This window comes from Cherax quadricarinatus, chromosome 3 (assembly GCF_038502225.1).
Source record: "Cherax quadricarinatus isolate ZL_2023a chromosome 3, ASM3850222v1, whole genome shotgun sequence".
Lineage (NCBI taxonomy): Eukaryota > Metazoa > Arthropoda > Malacostraca > Decapoda > Parastacidae > Cherax > Cherax quadricarinatus.
Genome location: NC_091294.1, coordinates 62512962 through 62534417, shown reverse-complemented (window position 1 = coordinate 62534417; position 21456 = coordinate 62512962). Strand labels below are relative to the sequence as shown.

The window sequence follows — 21456 nt, the reverse complement described above, 5'->3', positions numbered from 1 at the left end:
ATTTTCTGACGTGCTTGCCAAGGTGTTGGCTCCAAACTGGTGCTGCATGCTCTAATTTAGTCCGGACGTACACGGTGTACAGAGTCTTGAACGACTCCTAAATGAGATGCTATTCTTAGGTTTGGTAGTCGCCCATATGCTGCAGCAGTTATTGGGTTTATTTGCGCCTCAGAAGATATGTCCGATAAGTGTGTGAGTGTGATAGAGTAAATTAGTGCTTGTGAGTGTGTTTGTATGTGTGTGAGTGAGTGTGGGAGTGAATATTATTTTAAATCTTTTTTTTTCTCAGTTCCGGTGTGTGTGTACTCGGTGGTTGGGGGCAGGATGTTGTTTTCTTAGTCTCATTGTAATACACAGGCACGATGGAGGGGCACCTGTTGCTGCTGCTGCTGCTGCTGGTGATGGCTACCACACTTGTTGCCTTCGACATTCCCGAGGGTAAGATCATGTTCTCCATAAACTAGCAGTCTTTATGACTACCTTGTTAAACAAGGTATCCTCAAGAATACTTGAAATTGATGAAGAGCCTGTTTTCTTTATATTTCTTTACCTGGATACCTGGTTACCTGGAGGTTATTCCGGGGATCAACGCCCCCGCGGCCCCGTCCACGACCAGGCCTCCCGGTGAATCAGGGCCTGATCAACCAGGCTGTTACTGCTGGCCGCACGTAGTCCAACGTATGAACCACATCCCGGCTGATACGGCACCGACTTTAGGTGTCTGTCCAGCTCCCTCTTGAAGGCTGCCAGGGGCCTATTGGTAATTCCCCTTATGCTTGGTGGGAGGCTGTTGAATAATCTTGGGCCCAGGAAAATTCTGGTGTTTTCTCTTAGTGCACCAATGGCGCCCCTACTTTTAATTGGAAGTATTTTGCATCGCCTGCCCAGTCTTTTACTTTCGTAGGGAGTGATTTCTGTGTGCAGATTCGGGACCATTCCTTCTAGGATTTTCCAGTATGTAGAATAGTTACACGGGCAAGTTGTTACGTTAACAGTATAATGATAAGACAAAGCAGAGAGCTACTCAAAGCAAGAGAAGTGTATTCAACCAGTGTATTCACCTGTCTGCATGGCCTTCCAGCCATGCAGACAGGTGTGATGTTATCATCTTGCCAGGGGGACGTGGCTATCACTATTAACTTGCCCTAGTTCATCACACACCCATTGGCATGCCTACCATGCCAATGGGTGTGTGATGAAAGCTAAATAAAGTGTAGTATACTCCACTCACGCCACAGTGTTCTAACACTTTACACATTTTGCATTGCGTTCCTACGAATTTTGTGCATTGTGGTGTAACACACAATTTGCAGCTACATTCTACAAACTTTGTGCTCTGTAACATTACACGCATTTTACGTTGTGAATAAACAAATATAATACATAGTGATCCTGCATAGCTGGTTCACTATGAAGCCGTACATTTGGTGCACAAATCTTACATACAATGTTCCATGCGATTATGTACTTTAGATAATTCTATTTACTTCATCTTCCTACACTCTACTTGCACTGAGATCCTACACAGTTGTCAGTCCGTGGTCCCTCATTCATGGTGTTCTGTGATCCTAAACTCTTATTGCACTGTTTTCATACATACTTGGTGCGCTATAACTCTACACACTTCATACACTACAATCGTAAATACTTTTTGTATTGTAATTCAGCTTATGAGCTAATTCAGTTGATGCAGTGACATCCTACACGGTTAGTGCAATGTGACCTCTATAAACTTGGTGCACCGTAATTCTGTACATACGGAGCACTGTGATCTCACACTGTTCATTCAGTGTGATCCTTCAACACATTTAACAGTGTAAGCGAATATACTCTTGACACTCACTGATTACGAAGTCTCTGTACACTTCCATTCATCATTCTTGGTGTACTGTGATTGAACACTCGTAGTGCACTGTGATCTTACAGACTTGGTTCATAGTGATATTACACAAATGGTGCAATATTATTTCGCATCCTTAGTGAACATTCACTCCTGGTTCACTGTGTTCCTCACTGTTAGCAAACTGTAATCTTAAATACTGGTGTCCTGATATCCTAATTCTTGGCTCACTGTGATCTTATTTAATTAAGTGATTTACTGAGAACATACAAACTTGATTTTCTTTGATTCTTCAATTTGTACACACTTGTTTCACTGTGATAATTCATACTTGGTCCACTTTGATCATGCAAATATTACACTGACATCCTACACGTTATTTTTGTGCTCTGTGATCTTACATACTTTGTGATCGTAATCACTTGACGCACTCTGATCGTACACACTGATTCACTGTGATCCTATCCTATACACTTGATGCACTGTGATCCTACACTCCTAATGATCTTACTGCACACACATGGTGCGCCTTGGTGCAAAGTGACCCAGCACTCACGGTGCAATATAATCCCTCAAACAAAGTGCACTAAGATCCTACACTCTTGCTGCACTGTGCTCTTGCAAAAATGGTGTCGTGTAATTCAACACAAAAATGGTGTCGTGTAATACAGTACAATGCGTTTCGACCTGACTTCAGTGCGTTTTGATCCTACAAATTTGGTTCGGTATAATTTTACGCACTTGGTGTCTGTTTATATATTACAGACTTGGTGTACAGTGATCCTATTCTGTTGGTGCACTGTGACACTACACACTTGGTGAACCATGACACTACACACTTGGTGAACCATGATACTAGACACTTGGTGAACCATGATACTAGACACTTGGTGAACCATGACACTACACACTTGGTGAACCATGACACTACACACTTGGTGAACCATGATACTACACACTTGGTGAACCATGATACTACACACTTGGTGAACCATGATACTACACACTTGGTGAACCATGATACTACACACTTGGTGAACCATGATACTACACACTTGGTGAACCATGATACTAGACACTTGGTGAACCATGATACTAGACACTTGGTGAACCATGATACTACACACTTGGTGAACCATGATACTAGACACTTGGTGAACCATGATACTACACACTTGGTGAACCATGATACTACACACTTGGTGAACCATGATACTACACACTTGGTGAACCATGATACTAGACACTTGGTGAACCATGATACTACACACTTGGTGAACCATGATACTACACACTTGGTGAACCATGATACTACACACTTGGTGAACCATGATACTACACACTTGGTGAACCATGATACTACACACTTGGTGAACCATGATGCTACACACTTGGTGAACCATGATACTAGACACTTGGTGAACCATGATACTACACACTTGGTGAACCATGATACTAGACACTTGGTGAACCATGATACTACACACTTGGTGAACCATGACACTACACACTTGGTGAACCATGATACTACACACTTGGTGAACCATGATACTCCACACTTGGTGAACCATGATACTCCACACTTGGTGAACCATGATACTACACACTTGGTGAACCATGATACTACACACTTGGTGAACCATGATACTAGACACTTGGTGAACCATGATACTACACACTTGGTGAACCATGATACTAGACACTTGGTGAACCATGATACTACACACTTGGTGAACCATGACACTACACACTTGGTGAACCATGATACTACACACTTGGTGAACCATGATACTCCACACTTGGTGAACCATGATACTCCACACTTGGTGAACCATGATACTACACACTTGGTGAACCATGATACTACACACTTGGTGAACCATGATACTAGACACTTGGTGAACCATGATACTACACACTTGGTGAACCATGATACTACACACTTGGTGAACCATGATACTACACACTTGGTGAACCATGATACTAGACACTTGGTGAACCATGATACTACACACTTGGTGAACCATGATACTACACACTTGGTGAACCATGATACTACACACTTGGTGAACCATGATACTACACACTTGGTGAACCATGATACTAGACACTTGGTGAACCATGATACTACACACTTGGTGAACCATGATACTACACACTTGGTGAACCATGATACTACACACTTGGTGAACCATGATACTACACACTTGGTGAACCATGATACTACACACTTGGTGAACCATGATACTCCACACTTGGTGAACCATGATACTACACACTTGGTGAACCATGATACTACACACTTGGTGAACCATGATACTACACACTTGGTGAACCATGATACTCCACACTTGGTGAACCATGATACTACACACTTGGTGAACCATGATACTACACACTTGGTGAACCATGATACTACACACTTGGTGAACCATGATACTACACACTTGGTGAACCATGATACTACACACTTGGTGAACCATGACACTACACACTTGGTGAACCATGATACTCCACACTTGGTGAACCATGATACTACACACTTGGTGAACCATGATACTACACACTTGGTGAACCATGATACTACACACTTGGTGAACCATGATACTACACACTTGGTGAACCATGATACTACACACTTGGTGAACCATGATACTACACACTTGGTGAACCATGACACTACACACTTGGTGAACCATGATACTACACACTTGGTGAACCATGATACTACACACTTGGTGAACCATGATACTACACACTTGGTGAACCATGATACTACACACTTGGTGAACCATGATACTAGACACTTGGTGAACCATGATACTGCACACTACAATTAAATTATGGTATGATATAGACACTGTGGCACTACATGCTTGACAACACACTTGAAGCTCTCTGATCTAATCCTCTTGAAGCTCTCTGATCCAACTCTCTTGATGCACTCTGTACAACACACTTCCTGTACCGTGATCCTACACACTTACTGCAATGTGATGTTAGATGCTTAAGTCATTGTGCTCCTAGCTGCTTTGTGCACCGGAATGCTTGACACACTGTGGCACTACATGCTTGACACACTGTGGCACTACATGCTTGACACACTGTGGCACTACATGCACACTGTGACACACTGTGTGCACTACATGCTTGACACACATGTGGCACTACACATGCTTGACACACTGTGGCACTACATGTTTGACACACTATGACACTGTGACTACATGTTTGACACACTGTGGCACTACATGCTGTGTGGCACTACATGCTTGACACACTGTGGCACTACATGCTTGACACACTGTGGCACTATATGCTTGACACACTGTGGCACTACATGCTTGACACACTGTGGCACTACATGCTTGACACACTGTGGCACTACATGCTTGACACACTGTGGCACTACATGCTTGACACACTGTGGCACTACATGCTTGACACACTGTGGCACTACATGCTTGACACACTGTGGCACTACACACTGTGGCACTACATGCTTGACACACTGTGGCACTACATGCTTGACACACTGTGACACTACAAGCTTGACACACTGTGGCACTACATGCTTGACACACTGTGACACTACATGCTTGACACACTGTGGCACTACAAGCATGACACACTGTGGTACTGCATGCTTGACACACTGTGGCACTACATGTTTGACACACTGTGGCACTACAAGCTTGACACATTGTGGCACTAAATGCTGGACACACTGTGGCACTTCATGCTTAACACACCGTGGCACTACATGCTTGACACACTGTGGCACTATACATGCTTGACACACTGTGGCACTACATGCTGGACACACTGTGGCACTACATGCTTGACACACTGTGGCACTACATGCTTGACACACTGTGGCACTACAAGCTTGACACACTGTGGCACTACATGCTTGACACACTGTGGCACTACATGCTTGACACACTGTGGCACTACATGCTTGACACACTGTGGCACTACATGCTTGACACACTGTGGCACTACATGCTTGACACACTGTGGCACTACTTGCTTGACACACTGTGGCACTACATGCTTGACACACTGTGGCACTACAAGCTTGACACACTGTGGCACTACATGCTTGACACACTGTGGCACTACATGCTTGACACACTGTGGCACTACATGCTTGACACACTGTGGCACTACATGCTTGACACACTGTGGCACTACATGCTTGACACACTGTGGCACTACATGCTTGACACACTGTGGCACTACATGCTTGACACACTGTGGCACTACATGCTTGACACACTGTGGCTTGACACACCCTGGCACTACATGCTTGACACACTGTGGCACTACATGCTTGACACACTGTGGCACTACATGCTTGACACACTGTGGCACTACAAGCTTGACTTGCTTGACACACTACATGCTTGACACACTGTGGCACTACATTGACACACTGTGGCACTTGACACACTGTGGCACTACATGCTTGACACACTGTGGCACTACATGCTTGACACACTGTGGCACTACATGCTTGACACACTGTGGCACTACATGCTTGACACACTGTGGCACTACATGCTTGACACACTGTGGCACTACATGCTTGACACACTGTGGCACTACAAGCTTGACACACTGTGGCACTACATGCTTGACACACTGTGGCTTGACACACTGTGGCACTACATGCTTGACACACTGTGGCACTACATGACACACTGTGGCACATGCACACACTGTGGCACTGTGTGGCACTACATTGACACACTTGGCACTACACTGTGGCACTACAAGCTTGACACACTGTGGCACTACATGCTGTGTGGCACTACATGCTTGACACACTGTGGCTTGACACACTGTGGCACACATGCTTGACACACTGTGGCACTACATGCTTGACACACTGTGGCACTACAAGCTTGACACACTGCACCGTGTGGCAATATATACTTGGCACACTGTGGCACTACATGCTTGACACACTGTGGCACTACATGCTTGACACACTGTGGCACTACATGCTTGACACACTGTGGCACTACATGCTTGACACACTGTGGCACTACATGCTTGACACACTGTGGCACTACATGCTTGACACACTGTGGCACTACATGCTTGACACACTGTGGCACTACATGCTTGACACACTGTGGCACTACATGCTTGTCGCACTGTGGCACTACGTGCTTGACACACTGTGGCACTACATGCTTGACACACTGTGGCACTACATGCTTGACACACTGTGGCACTACATGCTTGACACACTGTGGCACTACATGCTTGACACACTGTGGCACTACATGCTTGACACACTGTGGCACTACATGCTTGACACACTGTGGCACTACATGCTTGACACACTGTGGCACTACATGCTTGACACACTGTGGCACTACATGCTTGACACACTACATGCTTGACACACTGTGGCACTACATGCTTGACACACTGTGGCACTACATGCTTGACACACTGTGGCACTACAAGCTTGACACACTGTGGCACTACATGCTTGACACACTGTGGCACTACATGCTTGACACACTGTGGCACTACATGCTTGACACACTGTGGCACTACATGCTTGACACACTGACACACTGACACACTGTGTCACTACAAGCTTGACACACTGTGGCACTACATGCTTGACACACTGTGGCACTACATGCTTGACACTACACATGCTTGACACACTGTGGCTTGACACACTGTGGCACTACATGCTTGACACACTGTGGCTCTACATGCTTGCTTGACACACTGTGGCACTACATGTTGACACACTGTGGCACTACACACACTGTGGCTGTGGCACTACATGCTTGACACACTGTGGCACTGTGGCACTACATGCTTGACACTACATGTTGACACACTGTGGCACTACATGCTTGACACACTGTGGCACTACATGCTTGACACACTGTGGCACTACATGCTTGACACACTGTGGCACTACATGCTTGACACACTGTGGCACTACAAGCTTGACACACACTGTGTGGCACTACATGCTTGACACACTGTGGCACTACATGCTTGACACACTGTGGCACTACATGTATATGCTTGACACACTTTGACACACTGTGGCACTACATGCACACACTACACATACTTGACACACTGTGGCACTACATGCTTGACACACTGTGGCACTACATGCTTGACACACTGTGGCACTACATGCTTGACACACTGTGGCACTACATGCTTGACACACTGTGGCACTACATGCTTGACACACTGTGGCACTACATGCTTGACACACTGTGGCACTACATGCTTGACACACTGTGGCACTACATGCTTGACACACTGTGGCACTACATGCTTGACACACTGTGGCACTACATGCTTGACACACTGTGGCACTACATGCTTGACACACTGTGGCACTACATGCTTGACACACTGTGGCACTACATGCTTGACACACTGTGGCACTACTTGCTTGACACACTGTGGCACTACAAGCTTGACACACTTGGCACACACTGTGGCACTACAAACTTGACACACTTTGGCACTGCATACATGACACACTGTGGCACCACATGCTTGACACATTGTGGCACTACATGCTTGACACACTGTGGCACTACATGCTTGACACACTGTGGCACTACATGCTTGACACACTGTGGCACTACATGCTTGACACACTGTGGCACTACATGCTTGACACACTGTGGCACTACATGCTTGACACACTGTGGCACTACATGCTTGACACACTGTGGCACTACATGCTTGACACACTGTGGCACTACATGCTTGACACACTGTGGCACTACATGCTTGACACACTGTGGCACACTGTGGTGGCACTTCATGCTTGACACACTGTGGCACTACATGCTTGACACACTGTGGCACTACATGCTGGACACACTGTGGCACTACATGCTTGACACACTGTGGCACTACATGCTTGACACACTGTGGCACTACATGCTTGACACACTGTGGCACTACATGCTTGACACACTGTGGCACATGCTTGACACACTGCACTTGACACACTGTGGCACTTCATGCTTGACACACTGTGGACACACTGTGGCACAACACACTGTGGCACTTGACACACTGTGGCACTACATGCTTGACACACTGTGGCACTACATGCTTGGCACACTGTGGCACTACATGCTTGACACACTGTTGCACTACATGCTTGACACACTGTGACACTACCTGCTTGGCACACTGTGGCACTACATGCTTGACACACTGTGGCACTACATGCTTGACACACTGTTGCACTACATGCTTGACACACTGTGGCACTACATGCTTGACACACTGTGGCACTACATGCTTGACACACTGTGGCACTACATGCTTGCACTACATGACACACTGTGGCACTACATGCTTGACACACTGTGGCACTACATGCTTGACACACTGTGGCACTACATGCTTGACACACTGTGGCACTACATGCTTGACACACTGTGGCACTACATGCTTGACACACTGTGGCACTACATGCTTGACACACTGTGGCACTACATGCTTGACACACTGTGGCACTACATGCTTGACACACTGTGGCACTACATGCTTGACACACTGTGGCACTTGACTACACTGACACACTGTGGCACTACATGCTTGACACACTGTGGCACTACATGCTTGACACACTGTGGCACTACATGCTTGACACTGTGGCACTACAAGCTTGACACACTGTGGCACTACATGCTTGACACACTGTGGCACTACATGCTAGACACACTGTGACACTATATGCTTGACACACTGCGGCATTAAAGTTGACACACTGTGGCACTACAAGTTTGACACACTGTGGCACTACATGCTTGACACACTGTGGCACTACATGCTTGACACACTGTGGCACTACATGCTTGACACACTGTGGCACTACATGCTTGACACACTGTGGCACTACATGCTTGACACACTGTGGCACTACATGCTTGACACACTGTGGCACTACATGCTTGACACACTGTGGCACTACAAGCTTGACACACTGTGGCACTACATGCTTGACACACTGTGGCACTACATGCTTGACACACTGTGGCACTACAAGCTTGACACACTGTGGCACTACATGCTTGACACACTGTGGCACTACATGCTTGACACACTGTGGCACTACATGCTTGACACACTGTGGCACTACATGCTTGACACACTGTGGCACTACATGCTTGACACACTGTGGCACTACATGTTTGACACACTGTGGTACTACAAGCTTGACACATTGTGGCACTAAATGCTGGACACACTGTGGCACTTCATGCTTGACACACCGTGGCACTACATGCTTGACACACTGTGGCACTACATGCTTGACACACTGTGGCACTACATGCTTGACACACTGTGGCACTACATGCTTGACACACTGTGGCACTACACACTGTGCTTGCTTGACACACTGCGGGACACACTGTGGCACTTCATACTTGACACACCGTGGCACTACATGCTTGACACACTGTGGCACTACATGCTTGACACACTGTGGCACTACATGCTTGACACACTGTGGCACTACATGCTTGACACACTGTGGCACTACATGCTTGACACACTGTGGCACTACATGCTTGACACACTGTGGCACTACATGCTTGACACACTGTGGCACTACATACTTGACACACTGTGGCACTATGTACTTGACACACTGTGGCACTATGTACTTGACACACTGTGGCACTACATACTTGACACACTGTGGCACTATGTACTTGGCACACTGTGGCACTATGTACTTGACACACTGTGGCACTACATGCTTGACACACTGTGGCACTACATGCTGGACACACTGTGGCACTACATGCTTGACACACTGTGGCTTGACTGGCACACATGCTTGACACACTGTGGCACCACATGCTTGACACATTGTAGCACTACATGCTTGACACACTGTGGCACTACATGCTTGACACACTGTGGCACTACATGCTTGACACACTGTGGCACTACATGCTTGACACACTGTGGCACTACATGCTTGACACACTGTGGCACTACATGCTTGACACACTGTGGCACTACATGCTTGACACACTGTGGTGGCACTACATGCTTGACACACTGTGGCACTACATGCTTGACACACTGTGGCACTACATGCTTGACACACTGTGGCACTACATGCTTGACACACTGTGGCACTACATGCTTGACACACTGTGGCACTACATGCTTGACACACTGTGGCACTACATGCTTGACACACTGTGGCACTACATGCTTGACACACTGTGGCACTACTTGCTTGACACACTGTGGCACTACATGCTTGACACACTGTGGCACTACATGCTTGACACACTGTGGCACTACATGCTTGACACACTGTGGCACTACATGCTTGACACACTGTGGCACTACATGCTTGACACACTGTGGCACTCCATGCTTGACACACTGTGGCACTTGACACACTGTGGCACTACAAGCTTGACACACTGTGGCACTACATGCTTGACACACTGTGGCACTACATGCTTGACACACTGTGGCACTACATGCTTGACACACTGTGGCACTACATGCTTGACACACTGTGGCACTACATGCTTGACACACTGTGGCACTACATGCTTGACACACTGTGGCACTACATGCTTGACACACTGTGGCACTACATACTTGACACACTGTGGCACTACATGCTTGACACACTGTGGCACTACATGCATGACGCTCTGTGGCAGTACATGCTTGACACACTGTGGCACTACATGCTTGGCGCACTGTGGCACTACATGCTTGACACACTGTGGCACTACATGCTGTGTGGCACTACATGCTTGACACACTGTGGCACTACATGCTTGACACACTTTGACACTAAATGCTTGGCACACTGTGGCACTCAATGCTGTGGCACTACATGCTTTACACACTGTGGAACTACATGCTTGACACACTGTGGCAATACATACTTCACACACTGTGGCACTACATATTTGACACACTGTGGCACTACATGCTTGACACACTGTGGCACTACATGTTTGACACACTGTGGCACTACAAGCTTGACAAACTGTGGCACTACATGCTGGGCACACTGTGGCACTACATGCTTGACACACTGTGGCACTACATGCTTGGCAGACTGTGCACTACATGCTTGACACACTGTGGCACTACATGCTTGACACACTGTGGCACTACATGCTTGACACACTGTGGCACTACATGCTTGACACACTGTGGCACTACATGCTTGACACACTGTGGCACTACATGCTTGACACACTGTGGCACTACATGCTTGACACACTGTGGCACTACATGCTTGACACACTGTGGCACACACTGTGGCACTACATGCTTGACACACTGTGGCACTACATGCTTGACACACTGTGGCACTACAAACTTGACACACTGTGGCACTACATGCTTGACACACTGTGGCACTACATGCTTGACACACTGTGGCACTACATGCTTGACACACTGTGGCACTACATGTTTGACACACTGTGGCACTACAAGCTTGACACACTGTGGCACTACATGCTGGGCACACTGTGGCACTACATGCTTGACACACTGTGGCACTACATGCTTGACACACTGTGGCACTACATGCTTGGCACACTGTGGCACTACATGCTTGACACACTGTGGCACTACATGCTTGACACACTGTGGCACTACATGCTTGACACACTGTGGCACTACATGCTTGACACACTGTGGCACTACATGCTTGACACACTGTGGCACTACATGCTTGACACATAACACTGTGGCACTACATACTTGACACATTGTAGCACTACATAATTGAGACACTGTGGCACTACGTACTTGACACCTTGTGACACTACGTGCTTGACACACTGTGACACTACATACTTGACACACTGTGGCACTACATACTTGACACACTGTGGCACTACATAATTGACACACTGTGGCACTACATACTTGACACACTGTGGCACTACATACTTGACACACTGTGGCACTACATACTTGACACACTGTGGCACTACATACTTGACACACTGTGGCACTATATACTTGACACACTGTGGCACTACATACTTGACACACTGTGGCACTACATACTTGACACACTGTGGCACTACATGCTTGACACACTGTGGCACTACATGCTTGACACACTGTGGCACTACATGCTTGACACACTGTGGCACTACATGCTTGACACACTGTGGCACTACATGCTTGACACACTGTGGCACTACATGCTTGACACACTGTGGCACTACATGCTTGACACACTGTGGCACTACATGCTTGGCAGACTGTGCACTACATGCTTGACACACTGTGGCACTACATGCTTGACACACTGTGGCACTACATGCTTGACACACTGTGGCACTACATGCTTGACACACTGTGGCACTACATGCTTGACACACTGTGGCACTACATGCTTGACACACTGTGGCACTACATGCTTGACACACTGTGGCACTACATGCTTGACACACTGTGGCACTACATGCTTGACACACTGTGGCACTACATGCTTGACACACTGTGGCACTACATGCTTGACACACTGTGGCACTACATGCTTGACACACTGTATCACTTCATGCTTGACACATATGCTTGACACACTGTGGCACTACATGCTTGACACACTGTGGCACTACATGCTTGACACACTGTGGCACTACATGCTTGACACACTGTGGCACTACATGCTTGACACACTGTGGCACTACAAGCTTGACACACTGTGGCACTACATGCTTGACACACTGTGTCACTACATGCTTGACACACTGTGACACTACAAGCTTGACACACTGTGGCACTACAAGCTTAACACACTGTGGCACTACATGCTTGACACACTGTGGCACTACAAGCTTGACACACTGTGGTACTACATGCTTGACACACTGTGGCACTACAAGCTTGACACACTGTGGCACTACATGCTTGACACACTGTGGCACTACATGCTTGACACACTGTGGCACTACATGCTTGACACACTGTGGCACTACATGCTTGACACACTGTGGCACTACATGCTTGACACACTGTGGCACTACATGCTTGACACACTGTGGCACTACATGCTTGACACACTGTGGCACTACATGCTTGACACACTGTGGCACTACATGCTTGACACACTGTGGCACTACATGCACACTTGGCACTACATGCTTGACACACTGACACACTGTGGCACTACATGCTTGACACACTGTGGCACACACTACTACATGCTTGACACACTGTGGCACTACATGTGGCACTTTGACACACTGTGACACACTGTGGCACTACATGCTTGACACTGTGGCACTACAAGTTGACACACTGTGGCACTACAAGTTTGACACACTCTGGCACTACATGTTTGACACACTGTGGCACTACATGCTTGACACACTGTGGCACTACATGCTTGACACACTGTGGCACTACATGCTTGACACACTGTGGCACTACATGCTTGACACACTGTGGCACTACATGCTTGACACACTGTGGCACTACATGCTTGACACACTGTGGCACTACATGCTTGACACACTGTGGCACTACATGCTTGACACACTGTGGCACTACATGTTTGACACACTGTGGCACTACATGTTTGACACACTGTGGCACTACATGTTTGACACACTGTGGCACTACATGTTTGACACACTGTGGCACTATATTCTTGGTACTCTGTGTTTCTGCACTCTGATCAATCACGTGTAGTGCTCTTTGATCTTTCATTTTTAATGTTCCCTGATAATACCCAATAAACAATCTTACATTCTTGCCGCTCGGTTAAAACTTCAAATCTAGATATATTTCAACCACATTAACTATTGAAGTACATAATTCAATTGTTGTAGCTTGGTGCAGCACACGCTGGTAAATGTTACAAAGTTAATTAAAATTATCTGGATAATAGCGCCTCTTGGAGGCCCTTGTACTCAATAGACCGATGTATCGCCGTGCACTGTAAACTTGTGACATCATAGGACAACTTTACAATATATAGAAAACATTCACTGCCATTGTCGACTCTGAAGAATACTTAAAGTTTTGGATATATTTAAAATCAGTCGGTTTTTTTTATCTAGACAGCAAGCGAGTCAATTATATCATTATTTATTCTTGGAGATACGTAAGATCTATTTTTTTCCTCATGATTGTTGAGTGGATGATAGAATATAAACAGGCAGTCTACACGACTACTTAATAAGCATAAAGATTATTAAGCTTCCAAAGCTTTTACTTCACACACGATAAAAATTAAGCTCAAGCCTTCATTCACTGAGTTTTTAAAACACATATATAGTCAAACTAGTACAACAGGAATAAACAATTATTATACGTGGAGAGGATTTCAGGCCCCTGCGGCCCGATCTGTGACCGGGTCTCATGGTGGTTTACGGCCTGATCAACCAGGCTGTTACTCTTGGCCGCACGTAAACCGACGTACGAACCTCAGCCCGGCTGGTCAGATACTGACTTTAAGTGTCTGTTCAAAGTCTTCTTGAAGACAGCCAGGGGTCTCTCAGTAATCCCCATTATGTATGCTGGGAGGTAGTTGAACAGTCTTGGGCCCCTGACACTTATTGTGTTGTGTCTTATCGTGCAAGTGACACCCCAGTTTTTCATTGCGAGGATGATGCATTTTCTGCCGAGTCTTTTCCTTTCATAAGGAGTGATTTTCGTTTGCAAATTTAGTAGTAATCACTCTAGGATTTTCCAAGTGTATATAAATAATCATGTGTCTCTCCCGCCTGCGGGAGGTCGAGGAACTTCAAACGCTCCCAGTAATAGAGGTGTTTTATCTCAGTTATGTGTGCCGTGAAGGTTCCCAGTACATTTTCCAGGTCAGCAATTTCACCTGCCTTGAAAGGTGCTGTTAGTGTACAGCAATATTCCAGCCTAGATAGAACAAGTGACCTGAAGAGTGTCATCATGGGCTTGGCCTCCCTAGTTTTGAAGGATTATAAAAATACCTCACGATTTTTTTTTTTTTTTGAATGATGAAAAATACAAAGAGAGACCAGTCTTTCTACCAATATATTGAAATCATATCTATTTCTACTTCAGGATGTATGGTTCAGAAGAATGGGTCTATCTTCCACGTGATGTATGACTCAGTCGAATTCGAGGCTTACGTTCCGCCTAAGTTCCTTCTACCACCTGACTCCTCCCAAGTACCTGACACCGTAGGATCTGCCAAATCGAAACCAGCCAGTTCCAACAACAAGCAGTCTCGACACCTCTTTTCAGCTCTAATGCAGTGCGACTTGGATGATGATTTTGACTTTCTGTCAGTGAAAAGCAACAGTGTCGAGTTGAAGAGAACACGACGCCACAGTGTAAAAAAATCATTCTATGAGTCTGAGGTGGGTGAATTAGCAGGAGGATGGGAACAGTTTAGTCTGGGACTGGTGGGAGAGTACAAACTTACTGACGGACAAGGCAACTCTTGGCTTCCACCCAACATCACCATCGACTGCCCCTTGACACACATGACAGTGCAGGAGGGAGTATTAACTCGCCAGTGCCACTCTTGGACACCTACCTGGAAAGTGACTGGCACTAAGAAATTTGTCTTTCCCTTAAATGTTTGTAATCAAGACAGCGAGTCCAGACAGATTGTCTCACTATTTTCTAAGACAAACTTCACCCCAACCTTCATCACTGGCAGAACTAAGATCGTACTTGGATGGAGAGATGGAAATATGTTATCAACAGAACACTTGGATCCCCTCCCTCCTAGCAAGTGGCATTCTCTGCTCTTCCTGACGAAGATAAGTGGCTCCAGCATCATACTCACGGTAAGACAACTCCTTATGTGTTTAACACAGCTCAGTCATGACACTCAAACATACATCATTAATAGATACATTTTTTTCAGAAAATGAGGGAGAGTTTGAAAGTGCGTGAGAGTTGTATGTGTGTGTATGTATGTATTTGTGGGTGAGGGTGTGTGTGTGTGTATGAGTGTATGTTTGTGTATTTGTCTGTGTGTCAATATTTTCGTATGTGTGTGTGCAGGTTTGTAAGTCAGTTTCCATGGGTTTATCCGTTTGTGTTTGCATGTGTGTGTGTGTGTGTGCGTGCGCTATTTTGTATGTGAGTGGGTGTCTATCGTCATGTGCCTTTCACAGTCGGTAACAAATACACACACACACACACACACACACACACACACACACACACACACACACACACACACACACACACACACACACACACACACACACACCAATACTTTCACGGAAATAAGTAGTTTAAATCAAAGAATACACTGGCCGGGAATTAATTCCAAGTCGTCTTGGAAGCCATCATGCCACAAGACGTCAGATGTCCAGTAAGAACACTAAATATGCTTCCCCTAGCAACGGACACCTAACATCTTCTGGCATTATGGCGGAGTGTTTTAATGTGTCCAGAGGTTAGGCAGCTTCCCCGGAAGCTGTCTAGTCGACTCGGGTTCAATTCTACATCGGTCACAGTGTGCTCTTTGCTTGCAAGCATTTCTTTCCGTGGATGCATTGATTTGTGTTGTGCTCGTCAGACCGGAATCCAAACGGGAGGATAATGAAATTAGTCCCTGAGCTCACCACTCGACTCCAGGGAAAACATGTCAATTGTTCTCACTTGACACCTAACGTCTTATGGCACGGTAACATAGTGGTCTAGGACGTCAACAGTTTAGCTAGCTTTCCGGGAGGCTGTCAAGACGACTCGGCTTTAATTCCCAGCCAGTTGCAGTATTTCTATGGTTTAAACCATTTTCCGTGGATACATTGATGTACGTTTGCATGTGTGTGTACTCACCTAGTTGTACTTACCTAGTTGTGCTTGCAGGGGTCGATTCACAACTCCTGGCCCCGTCTCTTCTCTGTCTGCTACTAGGTCACTCTTCCTGCTGCATGAGCTTCATCATACCTCTTTTTAAAGCTATGTATAGGTCCAGCCTCCACTATATCACTTTCCAGGCTATTCCACTTTCTGATAATTCTGTGACTGATGAAATACTTCCTAACATTCCAGTGATTCATCTGAGTCTTCGAATTCCAACTGTGACCCCTTGTTTCTGTGTCACATCTCTGAAACATCCTGTCTCTGTCCACCTTGTCGATTCTTCTCAGTATTTAATATATCATTATCATATCCCCCCTATCTCACCAGTCCTTCAGTGTCGTCAGGTCAATTTCCCTTAACCTCTCCTCGTAGGACATGCACCTTAGCTCCAGGACTAGTCATGTTGCAAACCTTTGCACTTCTATAATTTCATTATATGCTTGGCTTGGTGTGGGTTCCAAACGAGTGCTGCATACTCCAATATGAGCCTAACGTACACATTGTACAGGGTTCTGAACGATTCCTTATTATAATGGCGAAATGCTGTTCATAGGTTTGCTAGGCGCCTGTAGGCTGCAGTAGTTATTTGGTTGATGTGCGCCTCAGAAGATGAGCCCGGTGTTATACTCACCCAAAGGTCCTTTCCCTTGAGTGAGGTTTGTAGTATCTGGCCCCCTACACTGTACTCCGTCTCCAGTCTTCTTTGCCATTCCCCAGTCTTCATGACTTTGCACTTGATGGCGTTGAACTCCAGGAGCCAGTTGCTGGACCAGGTCTGCAGTCTGTCCAGATCTCTTTGTAGTTATGCCTGGTCCTCATCCGACTGCTTTCTTCTCATCAACTTCACATCATCTGCAAACAGGGACACTTCGGAGTCTATTCCTTCCGTCAAGTCGTCCACAAATACGAAGAATAGCACCGGTCCTTGGACTGACACTTGTGGAACCCCGCTCGACACAGATACCCACTCTGACATTTTGCCACGTAGCATTACTTGGTGTCTTCGTGACAGGTATTCCCTGATCCATTACAGTGCATTCTTTGCTATCCCTGCCTGGTTCTCCAGCTTTTGCACTAATCTGTTGTGTGGAACTGTGTCAAAAGCCTTCTTACAGTGCAAGAAAATGCAGTCTACCCACCCCTCTCTCTCTCTCATGTCATACTCCTGTCACCCTGTCATAGAACTCCAGTAGGTTTGTGACACAGGATTTCCCGTCCCTGAAACCGTGCTGGCTGTCGTTGATTTGCTCATTTCTTTCTAGGTATTCCACCACTCTTCTCCTGATAATCTTCTCCATGATTTTGCATATTATACATGTCAGTGACACTGGTCTGTAGTTTAATGCTTCGTGTCTGTCTCCTTTAAAAACTGGGACTACATTTGCTGTCTTCCATACCACAGGTAGTCGCCCTGTTTCGATAGATGTGTCGAATATTGTTGTTTGGAGAACACATACAGCCTCTGCTCCGTCTCTCAGGACCCATGGAGAGATGTTTTCCGGCCCCATCGCCTTTGAGGTATCTTTTGACTAATGAGGTGTTTTAATCTATTGTTTATCAAATTGGAATCATTTTTTATATTTCTAATTACCTAACTCGGAACAAAAGTCGTCTGGGCAGGTAGCACTATGCTCTGAAATACTGCTATCTGCCCAGACAACTTTTATTCCGAGTAGGGAAATTAGACCTAACAAAAATGATCGCAAATGGATAAACAATAGATTAAAACATCTCATTGATCAAAGGAGAGACATATATAGGCGTATCAAAAGAGGGGATGGGCAGTTAAGAAATCAATATATTCAATTAAAGAGAGAAATAAAAAAAAGGAATAAGAAAAGCTAAAAGGGATTATGAGGCTAAGGTCGCAAGGGATTCGAAGACTAACCCAAAAGGGTTCTTTCAGATATACAAAAGTAAGATTAGAAATAAGATAGGCTCACTTAAAAGTAACTCAGGTCAGATCATTGACAGTGATAAAGAAATGTGTGTGAACTTTTCAATACCTACTTCCTCTCAGTTTTTACTCAGGAAGATACTAGCGAAATTCCAGAAATAATAAATTACGTAGAACAGGATGATAATAAACTATGCACTGTTAGGGTAACTAGTGACATGGTTCTCATACAAATACAAAAATTAAAACCTAAAAAGTCCCCAGGCCCTGAAGAACTGTTTGCTAGGGTTATAAAGGAGTGTAAAGAGGAACTTAGCATACCTTTGGCTAATCTTTTCAATATATCACTACAAACTGGCATATTGCCGGACTAGTGGAAATGGCAAATGAAATACCTATTTACAAGGCAGGTGACAGGTCCTTAGCTTCAAACTATAGACCAATAAGCCTTATCTCCATAGCTGGTAAATTTATGGAATTAATAATTGCCGAATCAATTCGTAGCCATGTCGAAAAGCATAAATTGATTAATGAATCTCAACACAGTTTTACAAAGGGGGGTTCCTGTCTTACGAATTTACTAACTTTCTTCACAAAGATATTGAGGGGGATAGATCATTGTATTGAAAATGATATTGTGTATATGGACTTCAGTAAGACTTTCAACAGAGTTCCACATCAGAGGCTGTTGAGAAAACTTGAGGCACACGAAATAGGAGGAGAAACTAGATCCTGAGTAGAGGCATGGTTGACAAATATGCAACAGAGAGTTTGCATAAATGAGGAGAAATCAGAATAGGGGCACATCACAAGCAGTGCTCCACAGGGGTCAGTGTTGGGATCCTTGTTGTTCACAATTTACATAAACGATGTAGATGAAGGAACAAATAGCGACATAAGTAAATTTGCTGATGACACCAAAATAGGTCGTCCAGTTCATTCTAAGGAGGACATTAAGCACTCCAGGATGATTTGAATAGACTGATGCAGTGGTTGGAGAAGTGGCAGATGCAGTTTAATATAGACAAATGCAAAGTTCTAAATGTTGGACAGGAAAATAACCATGCCACATATAAACTAAATAATATAGATCTTAATATTATGGATTGCAAAAAGGATTTAGGAATTCTGGTTAGTAGTAATCTGAAGCCAAGACTACAGGACAGAAGTGTTCGCAATAACACTAACAGAATCCTTGGTTTCATATCAAGAAGTATAAATAATAGAAGTCCTAGGTTGTTCTTCAACTCTATATATCTTTAGTTAGGCCTCATTTAGATTATACTGCACAGTTTTCGTCACCCATTTACAGAATGGATATAAGTGCACTGGTAAACGTACAAAGGAGGAAAAAAGTTGATCCCATGTATCATAAATCTTCCCTATGAGGATAGACTGAGAAAAAGGGAGATATGATTGAGGAGTATAAATGGAAAGCAGAAATTAATAAAGAGGATGTAAATAGTGTGCTAAAAATATCTAGCATAGCCAGGACTCGCAGCATTGGAAAAATTCAGATTCAGGAAGGATATAGGAAAACACTGGTTTGGTAATACAGTTTTGGATGAGTGGAACAAACTCCCGAGTACAGTCACAGAAGCTAAGACATCGTGTAGTTTTAAAAATAAGTTGGATAAATACACGAGTGGTTGTGGGAGGGTGTGAGTTGGATCTAACTAGCTTGGCTTATGCCAGTGGGAGAATTGGACCTGGCTTTGCATGGGCCAATAGGCATGCTGCAGTGTTCTTTTTTTCTTATGATTTTCTTCTTGTGTTGGCTGTATGTGATGTGTCCAACAATTGACGGTGTACCCCACCTCTCTGTCTTTCTGGAGTCGCTTCTGTCTCCTCTGTGAACACTTCT

At 45.3% G+C, this 21456-nt stretch overlaps 1 protein-coding gene across 1 annotated transcript in view; it reads left to right on the top strand.

Moving 5' to 3' along the window:
• Positions 1-217: 217 nt before the first annotated feature.
• Positions 218-21456, top strand: part of LOC128705845 (uncharacterized) — a 234015-nt gene continuing 212776 nt past the window's right edge. Inside the window, exons 1-2 of the mRNA XM_053800964.2 lie at positions 218-438; positions 15929-16662. Coding sequence (XP_053656939.2) covers positions 363-438; positions 15929-16662 — 810 coding nt within the window. The 5' untranslated portion in view covers positions 218-362. The remainder of the gene's footprint in view (positions 439-15928; positions 16663-21456) is intronic.